General features: G+C 42.4%; 1 protein-coding gene across 6 annotated transcripts in view; it reads left to right on the top strand.

The window, feature by feature from the left end:
- LOC133460559 (receptor-type tyrosine-protein phosphatase U-like) overlaps positions 1 to 27,449 on the top strand; it is a 288,319-nt gene that overhangs the window by 191,560 nt on the left and 69,310 nt on the right. For all 6 annotated transcript variants that reach the window (XM_061741193.1, XM_061741192.1, XM_061741191.1 and 3 more), the window contains exons 9-14: positions 3,686 to 3,795; positions 6,004 to 6,205; positions 9,259 to 9,361; positions 11,549 to 11,828; positions 15,600 to 15,636; positions 25,826 to 25,964. In XM_061741193.1, coding sequence (XP_061597177.1) covers positions 3,686 to 3,795; positions 6,004 to 6,205; positions 9,259 to 9,361; positions 11,549 to 11,828; positions 15,600 to 15,636; positions 25,826 to 25,964 — 871 coding nt within the window. The remainder of the gene's footprint in view (positions 1 to 3,685; positions 3,796 to 6,003; positions 6,206 to 9,258; positions 9,362 to 11,548; positions 11,829 to 15,599; positions 15,637 to 25,825; positions 25,965 to 27,449) is intronic.

Below are 27,449 nucleotides of genomic sequence, written 5' to 3'. Positions count from 1 at the left end.
CTTTTATTTCTTGAGTTCTTTTTTTTGGCTCATTTAAATGCATTTGAACATCTGCTACACATACTCCAATTTAGGATTGATTAAGATGAATTCATTAAAGCAGCACTTAAATCACCAAGCTGTGGGGGAGACGTGAAAAAAACAGACAGCAATCTTAATTAATACGCACCGCCGTCTTCAAAACAAAACAAAATGCATTTACAGAAATTGGTTAGTACACAAAATGTAGAGGGAGGATTTTATTTACAAGGTTTATGAAGTCATAGCTAAATGTAGACGTGTCAGAAATAAAGTGTGACTCCTTTTTCCTCCTGCTTTACTTTAAATATTGAAGGTCTGAACCAAGATTTTCTTTGGAGCCTTTTATGTTAGCCTTGACAGTCTTCTATTCCCCTGCCATCACCCTCACCACCAGAGTGATTCAGCTCTGGCCGCTGACAGGTCTCACAGCCTGTTTCCTAGCAGGCTAAACAATCAAACACCAGAGTTTTTTTTGTAAGCTGTGTCTCTGCTGCTCAGAGGAAGCACATTTGGCTGTCATAAATGCATGAGAATTTTCTTCTGGGTTGCTTTGCTTACCTGAGATTTAACTTCTTATTTGACAGAAACAGACAGCAGGGAAAAGGTTGACATTGCCATGGAATAGCGTTCAGTAATTCAGTCACAGCTGGCGCACAATCAGACGAACCAGTACCTTTTCAAAAGTAAAATCGTTGACATAGACTGTAGACGTTGAGCTCTGATTGCTTTATTTTTAGCCTCTCAGCGCTCATTGGCCTTATAACATTGAAAATGTTCAGCAGGTGCTAAAATACTATCATCTTGAGCAGCAGGTGAAAAAAGTTGGTGGTTGGTCTGGTGTTTATTGTAATATACATTAGAAATGTGTTGGATACAAATATGTTAACAATGTGTAGTTTCTCCACACCCCTGATATGAGGAGTTTCCCAGTACCCAGGAAAAGGGTTCAGTTCCTTCCAATTTGGGATTCAGGACTCTATTCCATCCACAGTTCTTGATGATTAACTTGGATTTGAAGGGATTTACACATCTTCATTTTTTAGCTCTTCTCTAATCAAAGGAAAAAGTTTCCACATCATACTGCTCGCAGCTTAGTGGAGGAAAACAGGTCGATTCTAAATACCCACCGCTCAGTTGGCGCTGACCGTTAGAGGACAAACCTATGAGCGGATGAGTGTACTTTTTCTTCATGAATTGCTTTGTTTTAATTTAACACATTCTGCTTTTCTTTTGGGCAAAATAGATGTAAACCAGGATTTCCTGTTTGACTTACAAATTCTGAATGATATTGACATGTATAAAATTGACTTTTTTGTCAGATCCCTGTCCAGTTTCAAAAAGGACCGTGATGGCCAACATGATAAATCGTAGGCTTCAGAATCGTAATCCACAAGATTTCTCTTTTGCATGCAGTCTGTGGTCAGTGGTAATCATTCAAATTTTGAGAGCAATGAAATTACCACCTACAGATTTGTCCAAGGCACAGTTGCAGTCCTCGGTTTGTACACCATACTGGCAGGACACTCATTTGAAATGCTGGCGTTTATTAAAAGTGTGAAAATATGAGTAAACTGTTCAACAAATATTCTGTTATCCTTTTAGTTTTGCTCACGAGAGTGAATTAAAATCTCAACTGTCAGACAGTGATGCAAGTGGTAACCAGTATTGCTTTTATTTCAGTGAATCAAGCATAGAGTGTATGCATTGAAGTCACTTTCCCACTGGACCACACCCCCTTAGTCGCACTGAGTGGCAAAAATGGTTTCAACTAGTAGGGGAAACTATGGAAAAGACGGGATAACAGCCGATTATCGGCTTAAATTAAAGGCAGTTGGACTTGACAGTGACCCGTACAGTTACCCCAAGAACCAGTGGTCCATGGACATTAATATTTGGCCACAAATCCAGTTTCCTGATATTTATATGTACTTAATTTCTACACTGGGGAAATACACAAAGCAAAGCTTGAACGCTTACAAAAGTTTTGACACTTGGTCCTACTTCAAGGCAGGATTTGTTGGCGAAATAAAAGTGATGAGGACACCAAACTTTATGATTTGACCGTTTAACGTTAGCTACCCAAAAATCGAACATTACCTGATACAAAATGGGAACCACAAATCCACGTTTCGGTGCCTGGAATCCAGTTGTTTCTGCGAATTGCAGCGATCCATTTGTCTCTCTTAAGCTTATTTTTTGGCAGTCTGTAAAACGATAACTCTGATTTCTTGCTAAATCTATGAGCACAGTCGATCGCACAACAGCTCTTTCCCATTTAGATGTTTTCCAGTTGCTCAAACTGAAAGTTTACGCTGCCACTCAGTCTTTCTGCCACTCAGTCTTTCTGCCACTCAGTGGGCGAAACCCGCGGTGAAGTCGCATCTGTGACGTCATGCACATTCCCTCTATTGCCTTTATTTCATTGAACCAAGCATACTGCACCCCTTGGACACTTGTTTTCACGATGAAGTCATGATTATGATGGATCTAACAGATGCAGTGAACAGCTACCACAAGGACACACGGGACATTTCAATCCTCAGATCTCATTTGTCACCCAAGGAAGGGTCAACTTGTTGTGTGAGTGGTGACAGTTGAATAATGCTCACTAGATATTCCCAACAGCAGAAAAGGACCTTCAACACACCACACCAGGGAACATTAGGTTTGGACCAGATTCCCTCTCAGCAAAGGGAATTGACTGATGATGTCATATTTTTCCTGAGAAAGGTCCAAACATTCAGACTTAACAAAAATATTTCCCTTTGTCCCCAAATGTTCACAGGTAAGGTATGAGGTATGAATAGAGTCTTGATGCTTTCTTAAGCAGCCCATCATCATCCTCGCAGTATTACTGGAATACAGTGCTCGGTCAGAAGAGTATACTTACCATCATTTCATTGATGCTAACCTTCCAAATGTTGCACCATGAGCAATTTGGCCTATTCACGAAACCCTGGTGTAAGCGATAAAGCACAATTAAAATTCCAAGAACAGTCACAGAAGTGGCCATGAGGTGAAAGTCTGATGTGTTAATATGTTTCAGTTGTTAGCAGGTGACGACCTAAAACGCTTCAATACAAGGTTACTGAGCTTTTCTTGGTTCTTAAAGCATCCGAAAACCTTTTTTGGTTTTAACTGACTGGGGGAAAGTTTCTGAAAGGAGGCACATTCACAGGAAACTGGTCTCTAAGACATTCTTGTTGATGAAGTGGGACAAATCTACTTTGATATTGATTAGAAGCTTGTTCCACCATTATAAAACCCCAGCTGAATGTAGCCTGGGATGAGAGGACTTGATGCGGTACCAGAAATCAATCCCTAGTGAAATGTTCATTGACTGTTACCCTGAAGGAACCAGCTATGTACCCAATTTTCTCTTCAGACAAGATTTAGTGAGGTGGATGTGATGTGGTAGCCAGTGAAGTTCAGTTATTGATGGTGACGTGTGCTATTTAGGTTTAACAATCAACCAGATACACCAGCAGGTTCTAGGTTTCAAGAAGGGGCTTCACAGACGATGGGAGACCCACCCCCCAATGTGCCTCTCAACTCTGTCAGGTGTTTCCCCCCCCAGACATGCCTACACACAGGAGTCCATTCACTTAAAAGCACTAGTGAAGATTTTGGTTTCAGCAAATGTTGTTTTTCTCCCGTGCTGTAGTTCCTGGCGGCATCGCTTCGGAGTCCCTGACCTTCACGCCGCTTGATGACATGATCTTCCTCAAGTGGGAGGAGCCCATAGAACCCAACGGACTTATCACGCAATATGAGGTATGACACCAAAAAAGAGGAAGGAAAAAAAAACCACAGTCCACACAAATCCTGCTGCTATGCCACACAATTATCCTCTCCAGGTGTGAAATGTTATTTCCAACATGTCAGTATCTGTTGGATTCACCATCCACTGCAGTGAGTCAAAACAAGACAAACAGTTTGATGCTTCCAAAACCTGAATTATGATTCTGCGTTAAATCAACGCAGAACCTACGCCGTAGGGTACGCGGCTACGCGGGAGTCTCTCCGTAGTCTACGCCGTAGCCTGACGTGCACCTCCCAAAAAATGTAACTACACGTCGAGGCGTCGCGGACCCAACGCAGACCGAGGGGGCTGTGATTGGTTTGCTTGGTAGCAACGCTTTTCCGGTTCCGGTTTCCTTCTCCTCCTTCTTCTGTTGCGAAGAATATGATTCAGGATAAGGATACTTTCTTCGACATCCAACAACTCCAACCCCAGCAAGATCCTCTCTCTCTTGGTCGCCATTGTTCGCTGTGACCGGAAAAGCCGGAAGCTAAACAAAGAATCAACTAGAGACGACGATAAACCATTCAGGAAAAGAACGCAACGCCCTAGCGCTCCGGGGGGGTACTGCACCGCGGTGAAAAGGAGTGACGGAGAAGTCCGAAGGGTTCACGGCGGCGTCACGGCAACGGCGTAGATTCTGCGTTGGTTTAACGCAGAACCATAAATCAGGCTTCAGTTCTCTCTCCATGATCCCCTCCAGGCTTTTCTTCTCGCCCAAACCCTGAGAAAATGTTTGCCACCGGAGTGGGAAGGACACACTTTTCACCGTTCATGAGATTTCCTGTGCACCATAATTACATGGGGGACGGATATCATAATTACTTATTTGGCTAACATCTTTAGACGTCTATAATGAATTATTTACGGCGTTGTATCTGCTGTTTACATTGTGATATCAATTATTTAACAAAATAATATCGACAAAAGTAGTAGCAGGTAAGCAGGACCGGTGTGTCCACATGTGTTATTGAAGCAGGATACTTGGTACTGCCACATAATTAATAATTTATTTTTCTTTTTACTCTCAAACTTGTGTAAAAAAATGTTTGGCTTATCTTTTTGTTTAAAACTTTCCTTTGTTACATAACAGTTACACCAGAAAATCTATGTGTGCCAAGTACAGTAAAAAAAAAAACAAGTACAAGTACAAATTCAAATTAAAACAACCCCAGTAAGTAATTTTTAATTTGATGTTAACTGCATCTGTTTGACTGCTGGAACTCTTTCTGCTGCTTGTTAATTTACCGTCTGAGCAGTACCAAGCTGTTCCCAAACATCAAATCGTATTTCCACTTGGTCGCTTATTTTTCTTGCCACCTCGAAAGCAGCAGTTTCCCGGAGCACTGGGAAAAGAACTCATTTTTTTTAAGTTGTTTCATTTCCCTTGCCCCCAGCAGCCTTGCAGTCAGTCATTTGTTTCCAGGACCTTTCCATGCAGTTCCTTCAAAACCTTGATCTCTCTTCTTTTGGAGTTCATTAAGGTCACTTCATTAATTTCATTTTATGTCAGTTTGAACTTTTCCATCATATTCTGACCCTTCAACTTCCACGCAGTAGAGATCATCATTTCCAGACTGAAGAACTAATGATGCCCCCTGGATGGAAGGGGAAGCATTTTGAAGAACCAATAAAGTGCAGTTGTTCTGATTCAAGCATTTAAGGAAACTGAAAGCCTCCAGCAAAAGCTGGTCGAACAGCTCTAGCACTGTTGCTTATCAGAACAATATTACACCCAACCAACAATCAGACCACTGGACCAGTGTACATATACTACATTGCAAGTGCAGTATGTAGTATGCAGTTTTAAAAAGGCCTTACGTGTTACTTGTGTGCTGTCGCTGTGTCTTTATGGGAAACATGTCACAGCCATTTCATTAACCTCTCAGGAAATAGTTCCATCTTCTGAGTAGCAAGAGTAGCAGACTGCATCTCCTGTCTTCACAGCTGCGACTCCACTTGTTTTTATGGGCCAGCCTTAACACAGACACATTTGTTCAATATCAGAACTGGAATTATTTTCTGTACTGTTGTGTGATAATGTAAGCATTTTGCTGATAGCACAAATACTTGTGCTGTTCGGACCTTGAGGTGAGTTGCTCCATTGTCCTGTACATATGGGACAGAACCATTCGAATGGTTGTGGACTAACTCTGTTTCATGTTATGTCCCCCCTGCAGATCAGCTACCAAAGTATCGAGTCCTCAGACCCCAGCATCAACGTACCCGGTCCCCGCCGTACCGTGTCCAAGCTGAGGAACGAGACATATCACATGTTCTCTGGTCTGCACCCAGGAACCACCTACCTGGTGTCTGTCCGAGCCCGGACCGCCAAGGGCTTCGGCCAGACGGCGCTGACGGAGATGACCACCAACATCTCCGGTGAGTCAGTCTGTCTGTCTGTCTGTCTGTCTGTCTGTCTGTCTGTCTGTCTGTCTGTCTGTCTGTCTGTCTGTCTGTCTGTCTGTCTGTCTGTCTGTCTGTCTGTCTGTCTGTCTGTCTGTCTGTCTGTCTGTCTGTCTGTCTGTCTGTCTGTCTATTTTATCTAATCTATCTATGGTGCTTAAAGGTATTATCCCTGATTTTGGAGAGCTAGCAAGATTTGAAAGTGGCGCCTCCTCTAAGCCCCGCCCCCTCCTCCCCCTCCCGTCAGCGCTCCGTCCAAAGCCACGCCCCCAAAAACTACCCCATGTCTCATTCACCTGTATGCGAGGCCGGTTTTAGGGGGGGGCAGGGGTGGGCTGTGCCCACCCAAACGTGCATCCTGCCCACCGGCGTCTCCATCCCGGCGAGAGTGGAGAGCAGAGAGCAGCTGGCGGTGCGCTGCAGGCTCTCAAGCCACGGCTACGGCATAGGCTACGGTGTACCCTACGGCGTAGCTGTGGCAACAGAGCCTGCACGGCACCGCAGCGCTCCGCCAGCTGCACCGGCGCTCTCTGCTCTCACCGGGATGGAGACGCCTCCATCCCCACGGACGTCCATACTGCTTCCGAGCCGGCTGCTGCCGAGCTTCATTGCGGCTGCACGTGTCCCTGCGGGCTGCTGCTGCTGGGCGGAGAGTCCTGCAGCAGCAGCCCGGACCGACTGCTCTGCTTCCTGCTCTCACACACAGCGGGACCGAGCCGCTCTGGAAATAACTACATAATAACTACATACTGGGGGTCCGTGGCAGAGGGGAGGGAGGGGGGGTTACACTGGGACACTGTGAGCCGTGGAGGACCCGTGGGAAGTGGACACGGGGGGCTGGAAGCGAGTGCGCACATTCGGACCGAATGAAACGGATTGGGTTAGAGTTTTTACAGGATTAACGCTGGGAGGGGGAGGAGGGGGCTTAGAGGAGGTACCACTTTCAAATCTTGCTAGCTCTCAAACATTGCATACTATAACTTTAACTTTGACACTGAAACTCAATCTTTTTAATAACGTTTCATCAGGGTCGTCAAGCAGGAGTTTTCTTCCGCCGCTGTGTTATGCTGGGTCTTCTTTTTGTCTTCACTTTTCGTATATAAATAGTAAATTTAATCATAAGAGCTTGTATTGGACTCACTTAGACTCACAGATCATTTTCACTACGATTTTACATTTTAAAATACTGGATTACAAGAGGAGATTTAAGTATTTGCAAATGACTGTAAATTAAATGTGAAAAAATAGATAAATAGTTGGTACAGTTTTATTTAATGGTTTTAGGGTGCCTCAAAAATGTAAGACACTAATTTGCATTGAAATTTCTCCACTGCATTTAAAGTCTGCTTAGATATAAGTTATTAAGTAAGCTCTGTATAAGATAATGTGTGCTGGAAGGCTTTCTTTGTCATGGTCCCATGCTGTGAGTTAAGCTGCTTTCACATAGAACACGGTTTGCACCATGAACACCGCCAGGTGGGCGCAGAGTCGGCGCAGAGTGAGCGCAGAGCGATGCGCGCATGCGTGCCTTGCGCACATATTTGTTTCAAGTTGCTAGGTGACCGAAAAAAAGGTTTTCCGGTCTGGCGCCCTTTTCCCACTCGTTTGGACGTACAGTAGCTAGAGCTCAATTTGAAAAATGTATTTGTCACTGCTTCAAAGAAAAACCCATGCTTTAGTTCTTCTTCTTCTGAGGAGGAGACGAGCAGCAGCAGCAAGGAGGGTAAGGATCCATGAAATCCTCATGGCAAGACAGGATTTGGGGGAATACAGGCTCGTACCACTTTTAAACACACCTGGCATGTCCAAACTCTGGGAGATTTCTCTCCACTTTTGTCCTTTTTTATTGAGGTCACGATAGGCCTGCAGTCTCGTATCCCACAGCTCCTCACACAGACTCACAGCCAAGATCATTTTTTCCTCCATCTTGATCGTCTCTGATCTATAACCTGCAGGTTTTTTTTAACCCTCCACCACCTTCTCTCCTATTAGACGTGCCGAGATGTCGTCACAGCGCGGCATGGTGAAATAAAAAAATGTTTCAATTCAGGTGCAGGCAGGCGCTGCGCACCGGCGCACCTGCCGCACGCGCCCTCTTGCGCGCCGCCGAGCTCAGCGGCAGAGCGGTCCGCTCTTGCGCCGCAATAGCACATACACAATGAATGGGATCGCTGGCTGCGGTCGCCGCTTTCAGCCCTCTATGTGAAAGGGGCTTTATGCCGCCTTTTCGCTTTGATCTCTAACTGGTCCATCTGGTTTCAGAACGGAGGCCGATGTGGGCTCACATCCTGCAGTGTATACAATACAACCTCCACTAGCTGTCCTGGCTGTGCTGCCGGAGGAGCTCAGGCACTCAGCTCCTGCTCCATGTGGTAGCAAGCATGAAATTGCAAGGCTGTGCTATTAGCCTTTTGATAATTCACCGGATTTAAACGTCTAACCTGCAAGGGCTTGAGCATTTCTCGAAGCAGCTCCGTGTAATGCAAACCTCGGCTATTTGTGTGCAAGAAAGTGTCTTTTCGGATGAAGGGTCACGCAAGCAGGCTTTTACGATACCTTGCCTCAGAAAGCAGAAACACTCGCCTCTTCCACTCCTCCTTGTCTGAGTTTATCCGTGGCTCTCATGGATAGCCTTTTGCCTCACTACACACTCCAATTAATTCACTTTCTGTAGTAAATACAAATGAAACACTCAACCTTATTATCCCCAGAGCTTTGCCTTGGTTGTGCAGCTTTGAGATCTGTCCTAATTATACTACAAGACCCTCTTGCTTTCTCTGTAGTTGGCTGCTTTTCCTAGTCATCATCAGTCAACGGTGGTGTGTGGGAGGCCTCCACACTCTAGTACGCTAGGGACATGTGTGGGTAATGAATAACGATAGCTCACTCCATCTTCTCATGTGGGGTTTAACATAAAATACTAAAAAGAGTGGTTCTGGGTTCTCTTCTCCAATATTGATCCTTTTTTTTTTTTTTAAACTTTGACCTAACTCGTCAGTGCTGTTTTTCTCCTGTATTCCTGCGCCCAGCACCGGTGTTTGACTACGAAGTCATCCCCTCACCGCTGAGCGAGTCGGAGAACACCATGACCGTGCTGCTGCGACCCGCCCTGGGGAGAGGAGCACCTGTCAGGTACGACAAATACATGCTTCACACCTACACCAGTGCTTATTCACGCTGTGATATTTATAGTTGCAGTAAAAAAAATAAGTGTCTCTGGAATATTAGGATACGGTAGTTCTTCAGGCCTGGAGCTTTTAAAGGAAACTTACTTTTTGGACAAAGAAAAGCCTTTTTCTGTCATTCATATAGTTGGATGTCTTAACAGCCATAGTTTTTAAATCACTAGCAACCCAACAACTCTGAAAAACAGCCAAACCCCTTGCAGTTTTTTCGGGTTAGACAATATGCCATTTAGTGAGCCATTCAGATCTGCAGAGGGACATATCCAGCTCAGTCATGTTCATCTTCAGATAAAACTGATAATACTGAATTCACTGTTCCGTGCCTTGAAAAAGGCAAATTCTCTTGAACTTTCCGTTGCTGTGAACTGTGCATTGTTATCAGCAGTCGCTGTACCAGTACTTTGTCTTTACATTTTCCCCCAATAGATAGTTGCAGCATGGCAAAAATAAACATGTTTGCATCAATGAAAAGTTAGCCACATAGGCAACAGACCATAACAACAGCCTGAAGAAATTTAAACCAAAGCCGTAGAAACTGTTTGGAAACAAACAAAAGTATTTGGATTTCTGGAGTTGATTTTTGACAGAGGACGACCTACCCACTGGCTGTTGCGTTTCTTCAGCCTTTTCATCTTCTGTGAGGTGTTTTCACATGCAGTGCCAGTTCAGCGTGCAATTTACAATGAGTTTCCCTGAAAGAGGGACCAGTACCAACTGTCTCCCACCTCACATTTATTTGTATCCTTATATATATCCTTATATATTTCCCGAATAGAACAAAACTTAAAAGCCAAAATGTATAAAGAATACGTAAAATAAAAATGATGATAAAATGCATCCGAAAAGAAAAACAAAAGCATTATTGCCTCAAAGTTACTTAAATGGAAACACAAAAGGAAAATAAAAGCATTCAGAGAGTCCAAAATCCACTCCAGTATGTCAATATTTTAATGAGGGTGATCTTAACCCACTCTGACACTCAAATGTTCCTGTTCTGGGAATGATCCACCTTTTCTCAACCTGCTGCTGTTTGACCAAGTCTGACTTTGACAATTTTCAGGTAATCTAAGAGGACTACACTCAGCTCAGTAAACACAGTTTACAAACCTGTTTGACCAGCCACGTCAAACACACTAGACAGTCAGACATTGTTATTATGGACTTCTAATGGCGCTTTTATAATAGTACCTACTCAGCGCAACTCAACTCGCCTTGCCCTCATTTCTTTTTAATACCCAGATCAGAAGTAGGACGTTGGAGCGAAGCTGCTGTAACATATTTGATTGTGTGATCTAAAAGAAGAAAACAACACTAAAGATGTAGAACCTGGAGGAGATGATAGATGTGCTGCTGGGTCTGTGACTTGTGTTTGATATCAAGTTAAAAAATGAGAGTGAGAGAAACTTCAAGCGGCGACGCTTTTAAATTATTTTTGTTTGTCTCTGCTGCTGAAAAGTCAGCTGGAGCCGCGAGCAGATATGAAGAGACAGAGCTCCTGGTGGATCTTGTCGTTCCTTATCGCCCGTCTAGATCCCTTTTTAATTCTCTCCTAGGCTACCAGGTTTATGAACATCTGCACCTCAGAGTTGGATCACCAAACAGACTTCTGCTGCCATTGCTGGTTGAATTTGATTTGAAAATTTAATTTTTTTCTTTTTTTTTTTTTTACATGTACAAAAATAAAATAAATCAAATCAAATCAAACTGCTGGTTGAATAAAATGAAGAAGCGGCGCTCTTTCGCTGATTTCCGCCTCTTGACTCAAAGGTCTGACGGCCCCGCCCCCCGACCAATCGGTGGCCTGTAGTGTGATGACGTCAGATACAGCTCGATTCAGCCGCTTAGAACCTCTGCAGAGTAGATACAGAAAAAGTATCTACTCGGCACGCCTCCGCCCGCTGAGTGGGTACTAGTGGAAAAGCGCCATTAAGGATGTCTGACTTCAGTGTGGCGGTGACTTTAATGAGGTCTCCAAAACTCAGTAGAAGGCTCAATGAGCACAGTGCTGTATTAACTACATAAAGAAGCTACACTGGTGAACAAAGTTGGGGTTTCCATGCAGGTTGGAGTAGTTAGATTGAACAATACTTTGAGCATTGCTGGAGTACCGAGGCCCCACATTGTTCTCTTTCAGTGCCTACCAGGTCGTGGTGGTGGAAGAGGATTGGTCCCGCCAGGTGAGAAGAAGGGAGCTGGGTAGCGTGGACTGTTTTCCAACTCCAAACTCGTACAGTGAGGCCCAGGCCAAAGGGGCCCCACATTACTACACAGCGGAGCTGGCTCCCAGCAGTCTGCCCGAGGCCACGCCCTTCACCGTGGGGGATAACCACACGTACAACGGCTACTGGAACAGTCCTTTAGACCCCACCAAGAGCTACCTCATCTACTTCCAGGCATCCAGCTACTTCAGAGGGGTAGGAACCATAGCGATACCTGTCAGGGTTTCTCAACCTGCTGCTGTTTGATCAGCCCCAAAAGTGAGTTTATATCGCTAGTTTATTGAACAAGTCAGAAATGAGGAGGCTGTATGCAGAAGGCATCACTGGATGAAAGGAGCAGTCAGCTGCAGAAACACAGCTCAATTACCAGATGGAATATAAATGTTTTGCTTTTTAAATTGGTCGGTTTCCATTTTAATGGATGATTCAGAAAATACAAACAACCTTTTTTCTACCCAAAACAGTGAATATTGAAGCAAAAATCCTATTTCCTTTTTGTACTTGGGCATTTTTTTAACAATCATTCAATTTTCAGACTGCCCCATAATTAATCTGTTTAAAGATTTTACAAACTCTTCTTAAGTGGAAATGATTGAACAGGAACTCATTGTGTGTTTCTAGCGTTACTTTCAGAAGGACTGGATTGTTATTCCCATAAGAAGCTTTTTCATGTCAACGCCGTTTAAACGTGGGGGTCCTCAAGAACCAGGAAGATCAAAATAAGCTTTCGGCTCAAGTTATAAACAACAATGGATATCGATGAATGATATCCACGTTGATCTGAAATTTTCACTTGCTTCCAGCCATAATTGATTTTGCTTGTAATTCCTCTGTTATGGAGACCAAATGCAAAACACTGTTGACTCACAAGTTAGCTGCTGGCACAGAACTCAAGAATGTAATCCATTAAAGTGTTTCATACTTTGGTCCTGCAAACATTTTCCGCTCTATTTTGGCTGAAACATTGTTCTGTGGAAGAGTTTATTCTGACATTCATCCTGGATAAATGAAATATTCCAGGCTCATTGTAGGCTGTGAGTTGCCAATAATGTGAGACAGTAATTGCAAATATCAGTGAGGCTTGAAAGATACACAATTAGTGTTTTTCAGGTTCTGTGAAAAAACATAGAAATCAAACATTTACTCTTAAAAGTAATCTTTCTCACTGACGTGTCTACTGGAGCTTCCATCTTATAAATAAAAATGACATGCTCATATTTTCCCCGTCCAGCCTCTGCTGCATGTATAATTATACATCAGCATCTGTCTCCTTTAAGTTCTTCTGGATCCGTCAAGGTGTGGTTGTTGAGGACCCTAACGCAGGAGAGCAGGAGTTTGCAAAAAGCAGGATTTATTAAACAAAGACAAAACCAAAAACGCTGCTGAGCAGGATCAAAACTGGCAGAACAAAAACAGGGATCCAAAAACTAGAGGAGAACATGGAGGGTTACTGTCTTTTAAAAGCAAAGAGAAATGAGACAAAATTTTAACAGAGTGGCCTTTTTTCTTCTAGCTAGGGTCAAACAAACTGTTAAAAGAGGTGTTGGCATTTCATTTTAGTGCTCGCTAAAAACATCTATTCCAGAAATGAATTGATGGCTTGTCAGCCAATGGTCTCCACATTTTCTAATTTAAAACAGGAAGCAGTGCTCTGTGATTGCCAGAGGTCTCGGCGTTTTTGCTCTTCAACACAACAAACAGTGACACATTCTCTTAAAGAGAAATGATTTGAGGGGTCATGACATTTTTAGTATTTAAAAAAAATCAAGCTGTCAAAGCTTAAACATTTGAATTTAATGTAAAAACCATTTAAATGACATGTGAAACGAATCACCAACCCACATAGAAGCATCACCCACGTCAGTTGCCAAAACCCTAAAAGCATTTAGCACATTCTAGGTCATCGCTTCATTTTTTCAGTCTTAGAGGCCACTTTCCAGTTTAGGTTCAGTCTAAGCGCTCTCATCAAACCTTTTCTCATTGGCAGCATCAGTCAGCAACTCAATTCAATTTCATCTATATAGCGTCTATTACAACAGAAGTTGTCTCTAGGTGCCCAGAGACCAGAACATGACCCCCAAGCAATTATTACATAAACATAACATAAACAATGGCAGGTAAAAACTCCCCTAGTGGGAGAAAATCCTTAAGCTGAACAGTGGCAAGAAAAACTCCCCTTTAGGAGGGAAGAAACTTGGAGCAGGACCTGGATCATAAGGGGGGACCTCCTGCTGAAGACCAGCTGGGCAGAGCAGGAAAAGAGAAAACAGACAGAGAGACTGAAGAACAGAGAAAGGAGAGACACAGACACAATGGCTAACTGGTGCACTATAGGAATGACTGTATAAGCAGATGTAGACAGCAGACACTGAGGTGGTCGGGGGGGTGGAGACTCTCCCTCCGTCTGTTGATTAGTGGAGTTCAAACATTTCTGAGCATCAACGACATTTTTCTTTGTGGCCTCAGAAATCTCCTTTGCTTGTAGCTTTGTTCGATGCATGTGATAGCATCCATGTGACTGACCACATCTGACTTCACCTTCAGGCCACGTTTACACATAGCCGGGTATTTACAAAAACTGATATTTCCCCCTGTACGTTTTGAAAAATACCATCATTTACACGAACCCGCATCAATACACTGTTAAGGGGTGCTATGAGCAGCCAAACCTACAGGGGGCAGTGTAACGAGAAGCATAAAGTCATGCTAACCAATTGGAATCCTGGAAAAAAACATCAACAAATGACACGTAGCCAAACAAATTGTAAACACAGGTCGCACACATGACGCTGGTGAAGTTTCTGTCGCAAAATGTGACGTTCTGAAGCCTAAATATCCGTTTCCCTCTGTTTACAAGCAAACGTGAAGACGGAGTTTTTGCAAATCTCCACTTTGGCCGGAGTTTTCAGGAATGATCGTTTTTGGTGACTTTGAGCTTCGTTTTCATGCAAACAAACGGCCAAAACGCATGAAAACACCACAGTTTTTGCTATGTGTAAACGGGGCATCAGAGTACCTGCTACTCCCATACTGTAGGTTCCCAACATTCTGCAACGCACACATATGTTATAATGGATCTGTTATGACCAGGTGTAAAATTTTGAAATAAAAGGTTTTTACATATCTATTTGAACACAAATGAGAATATGGAAATATTTGGGGGCATATCTTTTCAGATATAGAGAAAATCCTAATGGATTCATGTATTTTCCAGCACCAATATACAGTAACTAATATTCTAGTGATGAAAAAAAAGCTCATATATGATGAGTAAGTCCACTACCAGAACCATATTTGATAAGACATGAAATACCTCCACAGGATAGGAATGGTGCAGTATTTTCCTTTTAGGGTATAACAATAAATTATACTCTGTTAGCCATTTTCATTTCTTTCCTAAAATATAAAAAAGTCCACCTTGCCAAAGACCTGGATGACACCTGACAAACTGCCTGCTGATGCTTTAATGACCCCTGGGGTCGGAGGCAGTATGACTTATCTGTCACTGCAAAAGATGAGAGGAAATGAGTATCCACTTAGAGCAGATTTCCAATTAAAAAAGGTAATTTGCCAACAGTTTTATATTAAAAGGTTTTGACTCCAATCTTAGAGTGCAAATTAGCATAAAGGCTGATTTAGGGTCCTTAAATGTTAAATTGGCAACATTTCCTTCCTTGAGTACAGAGGTGAGTGTTTTTGGGGGAGGGAGGTGGAGTCGCTGGAGTCGGCGGACCTAGGTGACGCTCTTTACAGAGCAAAGTGAAACAGAAGTGAATGATATCACAAGATTTCAGCTGTTGGAAATGTTCAATTATTTAATCTTACAAGCTCTGACCATGTGTATCTTTTAAACATTGTTTTATATGTTTGCAGACTGACTTTAAAAAAAATAATAATTTCATGGAATCAAAATTATTAATGCAACCTTGTCCTGTTTTTATTTTGTTTTCACTTTTTTACCCACAGGAGACGAGAATCAATTGCATTCGGATTGCTCGCAAAGGTAATCACTCACTTCAAATGCCCAAAGCTGCTACATGGAACATTTTCACATAAAAACTTCAGCATGTTAGTTATAACTGGCTGTTCAAAAGGCTTGTCTTTATGGCTTATACTTTATCCTAACTTACTGAATTGCTGGATTGCTTTATGGCACCAATGTGGTTTATAGCACAAAAAAGCTATGATGGTGGTCTTCTGGGTCATGTGACCTAATGTTTCATCCTTTATTTTATACAGTCTATGATAGCGTATTTTCACTTAAAGTTATAGAGAGCTGAACCGGGAAGGACATTTCTCTATTTCCATACAGACTTGAGGAAAACCTTTAAACCCCAAAAGACAATCCATCTTTCCAAGGCTTCCAAGGTTTGTGAATGAGAAAGACTAACATTTTAGGGTGATGACTGTCAACAATGCTGGCTAAAAAAAGAAAAAAAAGTTTATTGAAACCAGTTACATCACAACTGATGAGCATTCTTTTCAGTGAGAAGAAAAAAAGAGGACGTTTTAAAAGGTGGCCCAAGCAAAAATTTGATTCCCGCCGGCCAGACCATTACATCATGCCATTCCCATTCTCTCTTCCCCTTATTTCCTGTCTCTCTCTCACTGCACATATGTATTGAAGGCAAAATCTTAAAGAAATAAAAAATCTTATTTATTTATTTATTTTTTTTTTTTTAAATGAATCTACCTTCCAACCTCGCCGCGCCCCCCCTGCAATAGCGCCACGCGATCCCTAGGGGGCACGCCCTCCAGTTTGGGAACCACTGATGTACAGTAGGCTATACACGTTTTACCCTCTAGTTCCCTCTAGCACAGCTTAAAGCCCCGCCTACTGCAGGCGTCGGCAAGCAGCGCAATGCAGGCGTACTCAGTGACCACAGGCAATTTTTGACGCTTTCAGTGTGAATGCACAGTAAAGAGTCCGATCTCAGCATTTTAATCAGCTGAAATCTAAAATTGGACTCCTCCATCCCAAACCTTGATTCTTCTGTTTCTCCCTTACTGGTCTTAAAAGTGGATATGAGGTATTTCTGCTGAGGGGTTTCTTTTTTACCAAACATGGTTCTGGACATTAAGACCAATTATCTCCACTTTGGTGTCATCTCTCAATTCTTTTCTCTGAATTGCCTGGAAATTGTCTTTGCAAATTTATGTGCAGCAACAGTGACTTCTACAAGACGATTTAGATTAGATTGTCCTTTATTCCTCCATGAGTGGGGAAAATCGCTTTGTGCTGCAGCAGTACACACAACACACACGTGCAGCGAAAGGGTAAAAAAGGTCAAATATATAAGTACAAAATATAAACAAATATAAACAGTATTTACATTGGAATGAAAATAAAAGTAGTGCAGCACGAGAAAGAAATAAAAACACTGCAAATATAGTCAGCAGGCCTGATTGTGGAGTCTGATGGCAGTGGGGAGGAAGGACCTGTGATGCCTCTCAGTGACGCATGGCGGGTGACAAAGCCGGTCGCTGATGGAGCTCTCCAGGGCTCTGACAGTCTCATGAAGGGGGTGGGAGACATTGTCCATGATGGATGACAGCTTAGGCACCATCCTCCTCTCCCCCACCACCTCCACAGGATGGACACTGCAGCCCAGGACAAAGCCGGCTTTCCTCCCCACTTTGTCCAGTCTTTTCTTCTCTGCTGCTGCCGTTCCCTGGATGTTCACCGGCGAGGGGGGGACTTTGCGCCAATGGAAATCCGCTACCAGCTCCTTCGCTTTCCAAGCATTAATCTGGAGGTGGTTCCGCTGGCTCTCGTCTCCGTTTTTGATGAGACTGACGATGGCAGAGTCATCCGAGAACTTCTGTGTCAGACACACAGCCTCTTGTCTTCACAAATTGTGGTCTGTTGGTGAGGAAATCCAGGACCCATGATGTCAGCTGCTGGCAGACTCCAGCATGGTCCAGTTTGTCCCTCAGAAGTTCTGGCTGGATGGTGTTGAAGGCACTGGAGAAATCATAGAACATGAATCTCACGGTGCTTCCGTCCCACTCCATTCTTATGTGTTTTACACATACCTGCTACTAGGGTTGGGTATTGGGAAGGACCTCACGATACGATACGCATCACGATACTTGAGCCACGATACGATACAAATTGCGATATCCCGATTATGCGATATATCCCGATATTGATTGATTGATTGAATTTATTTATTTAAAACAGGGACAATGCACAAAAAAAACATTAATCTTGTAAAACAAGAAGAGATGCTCTGAGCCAGGTTATAGCAACAATTGCTAATTTCCGCCTGTAGTCCCTGGGCAGGTAAAGTGCTAAGCAGATACAATATTAAGATTAATTTAAATAGGACATAATAACCATAATATTTAAAAATTTGACAGAATGCACTAATAAATAAAAGCACGGAAACAAGAGCGCCAGATCATAAAGTGCACAATAGAGACCAACAGCACATACACTCTCTCTCACTCTCATCACACATTCAAACACATACACATACAATACACAGATAACAATCATCCTCATCCTCAACCACACTCATAACCAGACGCATACACACACTCACATAATACTCAACAATGTGTGCAAACTTGCTTACTTAGTAACCAGCGCTTTGACAAGCATGAGAATGTGTGAGGATTTGTACATAGAATAAGTTCTGTGGGAAGGACATTCCACTGCCCCATGGCCACACAGGAAAAAGAAGAGCTGCCAAACTGAGTTCTACGTTGAGGAATACTACACTCACCCCTCGTAACAGATCTAGTTAGGCGTACTGTGTTTTCAGAGCAGAGTGTCACAAACTTTTTCAGAGGGGGGGCATAAGCATTATGAATAATTTTGTGAAGTAGACAAACATTCGAGTGTATAATCAAGTTTTCAAAGCTCAAAATTTCATATTTGGCAAGTACATGGCAATGATGGTAGTGTCGTGGTTTTTTGGCATGGATCTTAAGACTACTTTTGTACAATAACTTTAGTGGTTTTGTAACTGTTTTACATGCCTGAGACCAGGATGTAACACAGTACAAAAAATGGGGCTTAATCATTGCATTTAAATATGTACTTGATGCCTCAAGGGTGAGAGAATTTCTTATGTATCTGAAATTAGCTAAATTATATTTCAACGTGTTACTCAGCTTTTTGACATGCCCTTTAAAACTAAGTGTTGAATCCAACATTACCCCCAGGTATTTAAATTGTTCTACGTGTTTTATTTTTTGCCCATTTACTACAATATCAGGGTAACTTTTAAGTTTACGCCTATTTGTAAAGAACATGGTCACAGTTTTTTCCACATTTAACGTGAGGCATGAGTTGTATAACCAATCACTAACCTTGTTCATTGCCTTTGTTAATTTCACAGCCACCTCTGTTACATTTTTCCCATGAGTATACAATACAGTATCATCGGCATACATTATAGTGTTAACATCCTGACAGACAGAAGGCAAGTCATTAATGTATAAACAAAACAGCAGCGGCCCTAAAATTGACCCTTGTGGGACTCCCAGTGTGGATGCTAGAAATGGAGATAGTATACCATTCACTCGTACACACTGGTGTCGACCACTTAGGTAAGATTTCACCCAGTTATGTACATTGATAGACAATTCATAATTTTTTAATTTATGTAACAGCACCTCGTGATTTACTGTATCAAAGGCCTTGCGTAGATCAAGGAAGACTGCTCCCACCACTCCTCCCTGATCTAGGCTGATTTTAATTTCCTCAAGGAAGTAGCAGCAAGCAGATTCAGTAGAATGTTTCTTTCTGAAACCAAACTGCATTGGATGTAAAAAGGACCTAGAATCCAGATGTGCAGCTAGTTGCTCTGCTACGACCTTTTCAATGACCTTTGAGATGGCTGAGAGTATGCTGATAGGTCGGTAATTACTGACCACCTGTGTATCACCAGATTTGTGCACAGGGGTAACTATGGCAGGTTTAAGCACACTAGGAAAAATGCTCTCATCAATAGATTTATTAATAATCATAACTAAAGGTGGCATAATGGCCTTATGTTGTTTTAAAAATACTGTATCAAGACCATGTATATCTTTGGCTTTACTATTTGCCAGGGTTGAGATAATTTTTTCAACCTTCGCCACATCAATAGGAGATAGCTTGAAGGCCAAGTCATCACAGACCAAGGACTGTGGGAGTTGGACTTTTGGAAAGGTCCCACTCAGTTCTTGCACTGAATTTATAAAATAATCATTAAAACATTTACCAACAACATGGTCATCATTCTGGATACAACCATTTATCTTAAGCTTAACACTTCTATTAGTAGATTTTTCCTTTCCAAGTAACTTGTCTATACTCTTCCATAATTTCTTACAGTTTCCTTTTGCATCACTAATAATATCAAGGAAAAAATTTGCTCGAGCCTTTCTAAGTTGTTGTGTGACTTTATTTCTGAGACCTTTAAAAATCAGGTGATCAGTACTCAGTTTTGATTTCAAGAACTTTTTGAGTGAAGCATCTCTTTTTTTCATTAACTCCCAGAGATTACTATTAAACCAGGGTAGATTTCGTTTTGTATTAGTTTTTTTGCCCCTGATTTTTGTGTATTTCAGAAGAATATCTTTAACAGTTGACATAAAATCAGTACAAGCTTCCTCACAGGACATATTACTAATGGTGTCATTCCAATTTAATTGTTTTATTTCATTTTCAATCAGGGCCATGTCTTTTTGGGAGATAAAAGGCATGCTTGATTTTTCCCTCATTGAGTTTTCGTTTCTATAACGTACTTTTGTCAACTTTCTAGAAGCCAGAGTAAGGTTATGATCTGATAACCCAGTAATAAGATTATACACCTTTTTAATCCTGTCTGGCTTGTTTGTAAAAATTAAATCTATGAGTGTTTGAGAAGATTTTGTTATTCTAGTGGGTTTACATATCATCTGGGTCATCTGAAATGTTTTGGCTATATCTTTAAGTTTCTTTCTACGTTTTTTATCCTGCCAGTTTAAATTGAAGTCACCCATAAGGATAACTTCCGTCTTTTCATGTTGTTTAAGGATGACATTTAAACAATCAAAGAAATCAGTTGTGGCAGTGGGGGGGCGATAAACTGCAAAAACAGTGAAGGACATCTGAGGGGATAAAGTAATTTTCACCCCCACGCATTCCAAGGTATATATATCTATATATATATCGCGATATTCTACATAGTTCACCGAAAAATTTTAAAATGCATTACACATTTTTAAAATCCAAGTTGTATATATGTACATCAGATGATAGTGATAATGCATTGGACAGACTGAGTCAAAACAATGTAATTCAAACTTTCCATTTTAATTATGCAACATATTTGCATGAAAAAACACACTGAAACACAATGAAAAGTGCAGTGTGTGCATTATTCTTAGATACAAAATACTCCAAATAAAATGCAGTGTCTCACCCACACTGAAAATGAAATCACAAAAATACAGTACAGCTACTTGCCCCTGGCTTAAAATGACAAAAATAAAATGCAGTGTTTCACCCACACTGAAATCACAAAATAAAGTGCAGCTAGGGGTGGGCAAAAATATTGATACGGCAATATATCGCGATACATACATTGAATATCGATATCGTATCGGGAGACTATGTATCGCGATATATTGCCGTATCAATATTTTTGCCCACCCCTACCTGCTACTCTTCCAGACCAGAAAACTGCCAAAATGTCCACGTTCATAGCCATGTTTATACCTCCTTTTTATTTCTTCCATCCATCCATCCATTTTCCACCGCTTATCCGGAACTGGGTCGCGGGGGCAGAAGTCTCAACAAGGATGCCCAGATACCAGATACCAGCTCTTCCGAGGGGAGTCCGAGAGGTTCCCAGGCCAGCCGAGAGACATACAGTAGTCTCTCCAGCGTGTCCTGGGTCTTCCCCGGGGTCTCTTCTCGGAGGGACATGCCTGGAACACCTCCCTAGGGAGGCGTCCAGGAGGATCCGATACAGATGCCCAAGCCCCCTCAGCTGACAGTGCATTTACATGGGAAGTTTAATTCCTCTTTAATTCAGAATTAAAATGAAATCCGATGTAAAATGAGTAAAAATTACCATGTAAACACTTAATTCCAAATGAAAATGGCCATTCCGAATTAAACTTAATTCTGAAGTAAGCGGCTGGAATAGAATAATTCTGCGATCATATATACACTCATTCCGCTTTAAATTAATTCCGGTCTTTCTGTGCTGCTCGTTCCCATGCTCGCCTGTTGCGATGACGCTTATATTCCGCGCTGGGCTTGTTTTCGAAACAAAGTTTCAAGATGACAGCACGCAGTAAACGGTGGTCAAGAGCAGAGACGATTTATTTCAATAAATAGCTTGGAGGACCTGGAAATAATTAAAAAAACAGATGGCAGGAAACATAAAAATTGTGAGCTTCTCAAAATTGTAGCGGGTAAGTTTGTTTTTCTTCCGGTAGACGTAATTTCCGGTAGATGTAACTTCCGGTCCGCCCCCCTATCCAATCAGAACCTTCCCAACCCCCAGACCTTACGCGGAATTGGATGAAACCGGTCAAATGTGTTTTCCATGTAAACCTCAATTCCGAATTACTATTTCCATGTAAACTCGAAGGAAAATAGTTTCATTTGGAATAATTAATTCCGAATTAAAAAACATCATGTAAGCGTGGCCAATGTGAAGGAGCAGCGGCTCGACTCCAAGCTCCTCCCGAGTAGTGGAGGGTCCAGCCCAGGGTTCTCCAACCCCGGTCCTGGAGAGACCTATCCAGCATGTTTTAGATGTCTCCCTGCATGAACACACCTGGTTATTAACTTGTCATCAAGGTCTGGACATGTTGTTGACACAGCTCCTTGTATCATGGTGTGCTGAAGCAGGGAAAGATCTAAAACACGCTAGATAGGTGCTCTCCAGGACCAGGGTTGGAGACCCCTGGTCCAGCCCCTTTCAAGGAGCTGGGTTCCAGAGCCCAAGCTATGTGTGGAGGTGAGCCAGACTATCTCTAGACGGTATCTCTCAACCTCACGCACAAGCTCCAGCTCCTTCCCCCCCAGAGAGGTGACATTCCATGTCCCTACTGCAAGAGTTTTAGTCCAGGGATTGGGTCGCCGAGGCACCCCGCCTCAACCACTACCCAGTCCACATGGCACCACCCTGTCATGGTCCTTCCTACGGGTGGTGGGCCTACGGGAAGGCGGGCCCACGTCGCTGTTTAGGGCTGAGCACGGCCGGGTCCCACGGGCAAAGACCCGGCCACCAGGCGCTTGTCTTCAAGCCCCAACCCCAGGCCTGGCTCCAGGGAGGGGCCCGATCCGGGCGACGAGACGGTCCTTGGTTTTTTCTTCACCATGATTGGCTTGTGAACCGCTCTTAGTCTGGCCCGTCACCTAGGACCTGTTTGCCATGGGAGACCCTACCAGGGGCGTAATGCCCCAGACAACATAGCTCCTAGGATCATTCGGACAACACAAATCCCTCCACCACAGTAAGGTGGCGGTTCAAGTGGTTTATTTCTTTGAGGCACAAATAAACTGCATTCCCCAAACACTGCAGTGGAGGAATTAGATAAATGTAGTAAAACACTTGATGGCCAGACAGCAATTTATTTTCAATAAGAAATTAGTTTTTGGTGTTTGGGGTGTAGTGACAATTGTAATAGAACTAAACTTTGCTCCTGTTCTGTGACATAAATCAGAACATTACAAATGCCCTGATGTGTTTTTTTTTCTGTTAAATGCATTGAACATGCACTTACAAAGATTATTTCCTTTGTAATAATTACAATTCCAAATCAGAAAAAGAGCAAAGCAGGTACTCTTATACTTACTTTGACTTTTATTTCATGAGGACAGTGTGAACCCAGGATTTTTTATAAGGTTTTCTCATCAATTTTATTTAGGTTGGTAACTTACATCTATATTTTCCAGTCCACCAACCATGCCATCTTCGTCAGTGTTTTTTCATCGTCTTGTTGAAAACTGCATTGGGGTCCACACCAGGCACGTCTCAACGGAAGCATATTTAGCTCGAAAACCTCAGTGTATGTTTCTGCATCAATGCTCCCATCACGGAAAAGGAAATTACCTTTGCCAACAGCATTGATACAACTCCAGACTATCACAGAGCCTAGATTTTGGACTTGTTGTTGATAACATGATGCATCGTCCTTTTGATATTTGATCCTGCAACCATTTCCATCTGGAAAGACCAAAAAAATTCAGGTTTATATGACCATGATACACATTTCCGCCCAGACACGCCCAAAGACGTCAGTCGCCTCTGAGCAAAGGTCTTTTTTGTACAGTAAGGTTCTAAGCGACATTTGTGAAAGCTGCTTCTTACTGAAGTTCTGGAAGAAGGTTTCCCACCTCAAGTCAATGTGGTTCTATCAAAAGGGGCTGCAACCTTTATTACCAAAATAGCCATTTTGCCCCCGCAAAAAATAACATAGATTTTAAAACTTTTCATTTTTTATTCATTTTTGCTTTTACAACCACTAAACGTAACAACAGAAGTGCAGTGTGCATTTGTAGGCGTACTTTGAAATAAATTAAACAGTGAACTGTAGGCCTATTTAAGTCTATATTTGTGTAAAAGTAAAATAAAAACTACCCCAACTTCCAAATAAATAAAAAAAATTAGCTGCAGCTTAGCAGCTTTAAAAATAAATATAAAATAATAGATGAATAAAAGAATAGATGCTATTTTTATGAACAACTCTTTCATATATTCTCCATCTGTGAACGGCTTCCCCCTCTTTACGACCTCCAGACCTGCCACAAAACTAGCAGTGCTAGTTGACTGTTGGGGGGTAATCCACTTCTTGAAAGATAGTTTGCTCTCTTCAACTTTTCATAGCAGTTCTGAAATTGCTCTCTTTTGCTCATCTTCGGTTGGGTATTTTACGGCAAATGAAGAGTGCTTGGTTTGGAAGTGTCTTTCAACGTTACATTTGTTTTTTCGTTCGATATCTTCTTGCCACATATCAAGCACGTAGGTAAGCCAGCGACATTGGTGATGAAGGCAAATTTATATGGCTGATGACGTTATGTGACTGACATATATTTTCGTTGACAAATTAGAAATTAAAATATAGTTATTTTAAAATTAGATAGCATCAACTCAAACTCCAAGATAACTGCCCAACGAAATAAACGAATAAGATGAATAAAAATGAATTCAGAAATATCATTTATTTATGTTTATATTTTTTTTTCAAGGCCAAAGGGAGCCGCTACAGTGTGGACGAAGAGCCAAATACGGCTTCAGAGCTGTAGGTTGCAGACTCCTGTTCTATCACCTATTGGTGGATGATGGTGCTTGATGCAGTTCTGTCTGAGTGTTTGGATATCTTGGATATCTGGCTTATACTTTGGCACTTTATGCACTTTGAGTACTAGCTACTCAGTGATTCTCCCATTGCAGCTGCAGTGGTACCCCTAAAACAGCAGAAACTAGGAAACTGAGGCCAGCGCTGTGTGTGACCCTTCAGAAAAACCAAGAGGAAACTTATTGGAGCGGAGACAGTTGAATCGTCCCAACTTATTGGATTTTATTCAGTCCCGTGTTTTATTCAGCAGCACTGAATGAAGCAGTCAGTGCCAGAGACATGGTGAACTTGTTGCTGTTTGTGGGCCATGATGTAATGGAAAGGGAGTGTCTTCAAGTTGGTGAACATTGTACTGCTCAGATGTGCGGTTTTGCTGAATATCTAGAGAAGGTCAAGATAACCGCCACACTGAGCGATTCCACAAAATCTATGCAAATGCAAAGCTGAGGAGAATTCCAGCACATCGTTATACTGCAGTCTGTGTGAAGGTGCCAAACAACTAATCTTTTCATTGATTTTGTTTTGGTACCAAGTCATTATTAGAAGAACCTGTTGACATTGTCTCTTTGAAATAACTTTTTTTTCTTTCAACTGCTTACTAAATTGCCCACGTAACAGCAAATCTTTGGAATGCTTTGAAGCTCTGAAATACTAAAAATGGGTGTCTGTTAACCAATGAAACAAAGCTGAAAAGACACGCATATCTTAGGTTTATACTGTCAACAAAAAGCAATGGTAATGATTATAGTAACAAAAGATGTAAAATGTGAAAATGTATGCATTTTTAAATTACTGTTCTTTTTTATTGCACATACTTCATTGCACTAGTTAGTTCTGATTTTGAGTTATAGTGTTCCCCTGGCACCAGTCACATCTTTTTCCTCGTCATGTCATAGCTGCCTGTAAGGACTCTAAGAGGGCTCTGGAGGTGTCCCAGCATTCAGAGGACATGGGTCTGATCCTGGGAGCCTGTGCTGGAGGTCTGGTGGTGCTCATTCTGCTGCTGGGGGCCATCGTCATCATTGTCAAGAAGGGGTGAGTGGTTTTTCACGTGTCTTTCTGCCAGCCAGTGTTACATGAACAGTTATGGTCTCAGGTGTTATTGCTCCTTCCAAAAATGTTAATCTTATTATTTCCACTTGGGGGACAGCCTGCTGAGCAAGGCATTTGGCATTAAGTGTAAATGACAGCCAGAGCATTAACCCAAACTCTCTAACTGTTGCCACAGCCAAGCTTTTCTGTCAAGGTCATCTTTTAATGTCCAGTTCTGAATGATGGCTGAGCAATTCAAATTCTGCTCACCCTGGAGTCGCTGACTGCGTTCCACTTGCAAATTACCTCTGAAGCCGATTGCACCTGCAGTGTATTCGTCCTCCGCTCGCTGGGCAATGGCGGAGCACTCATTTGAGTGTGAAATGCTTCATCAATGGGCATGTTATTCCATTCCGCACTCAATTACAAGAGGTGAGCAGCTGTGAGGTGCCAATAGATGGGCAAGTAATTGCTTAGGAAGGTTTTTTTTTGCTTTTTTTATTTTCAAGAGGTAGAAGGACAACTCCTCCACCTACTTTCGGAGTGATTCTGAGGGCATGTTAAGTTCCCCCATGACTTCAGCACCCACACCCTGGGTGGGGTTGGCGAAAGCGCTTTTCTGTGTGGAGTTTGGATGTTCTCCCCGTGGGCGCCAGATAGGGTGGGGAGGATCTGACTGGAATAACGTGATGCTTCCAGGCACTACACCCCACCCTGTCGGTTGAAAAGAATCAGCCTGCCCACTCATCAAGTAAGGAGGAGACTTGAGCTCAGTGTAGGGCCCTCCCAGGTTTTGTAGAGGGTGAGCAATGGCCAGGACTGTCACTTAGGTAGGAGCACTGGGTGATAAAATGGGATGAGATGGGTATGAGATGTTTCTGCTTCACCAAACTGGACATTAAGACCAGATGACTCCACTTTGGTCCCAGCTCTCATAGGGCATTGTTTAGGAGTGCTGTGGTCTGTTCAGATGCAGTTTTGTAGATCTCATGTGTTTCCATGTTCTTTTTAGATGGAAGGGTCTTTCTCCTGGGAATCTCGGCAAACGAACCACACTTGTTAGGTTTTCTTCTAATGCTTCTGTCATGGACCTGCTCATTGAACATGAATAATGTGGCATGTCGGGTCTGAGATGTAGCTTGTGGGTTTTTCCGTATCTCCCTGAGCATTGGATGGTCAGATCTTAAATTTGCTGGGACATCGACAACCAGGAAGAAATGAAAGCCATCTTGAATTCTTGCTACCTGTGAATAATCTTTCTCAACCAGGGACACTTAACGCTATGTGGTTTGGAAAACTTTTTACATGCTTTTCCATCATGATGTGCAGCAACAATTGCTTCCCAAACCAGCAACGATCTAAACATCTACTTTTATGCAGGTGTGCACTGCTGATGTAACTGATCAAATGTTGATTACTTTTAACTCCTGGCTGCAGATTTTCTTCTTAAATCCCATGTTAAATGTAAGGTGGTCCTTCAGTCAATCT

Source organism: Cololabis saira, chromosome 15 (assembly GCF_033807715.1).
Source record: "Cololabis saira isolate AMF1-May2022 chromosome 15, fColSai1.1, whole genome shotgun sequence".
NCBI lineage: Eukaryota > Metazoa > Chordata > Actinopteri > Beloniformes > Belonidae > Cololabis > Cololabis saira.
This window is presented reverse-complemented; position numbering and strand designations above follow the sequence as displayed.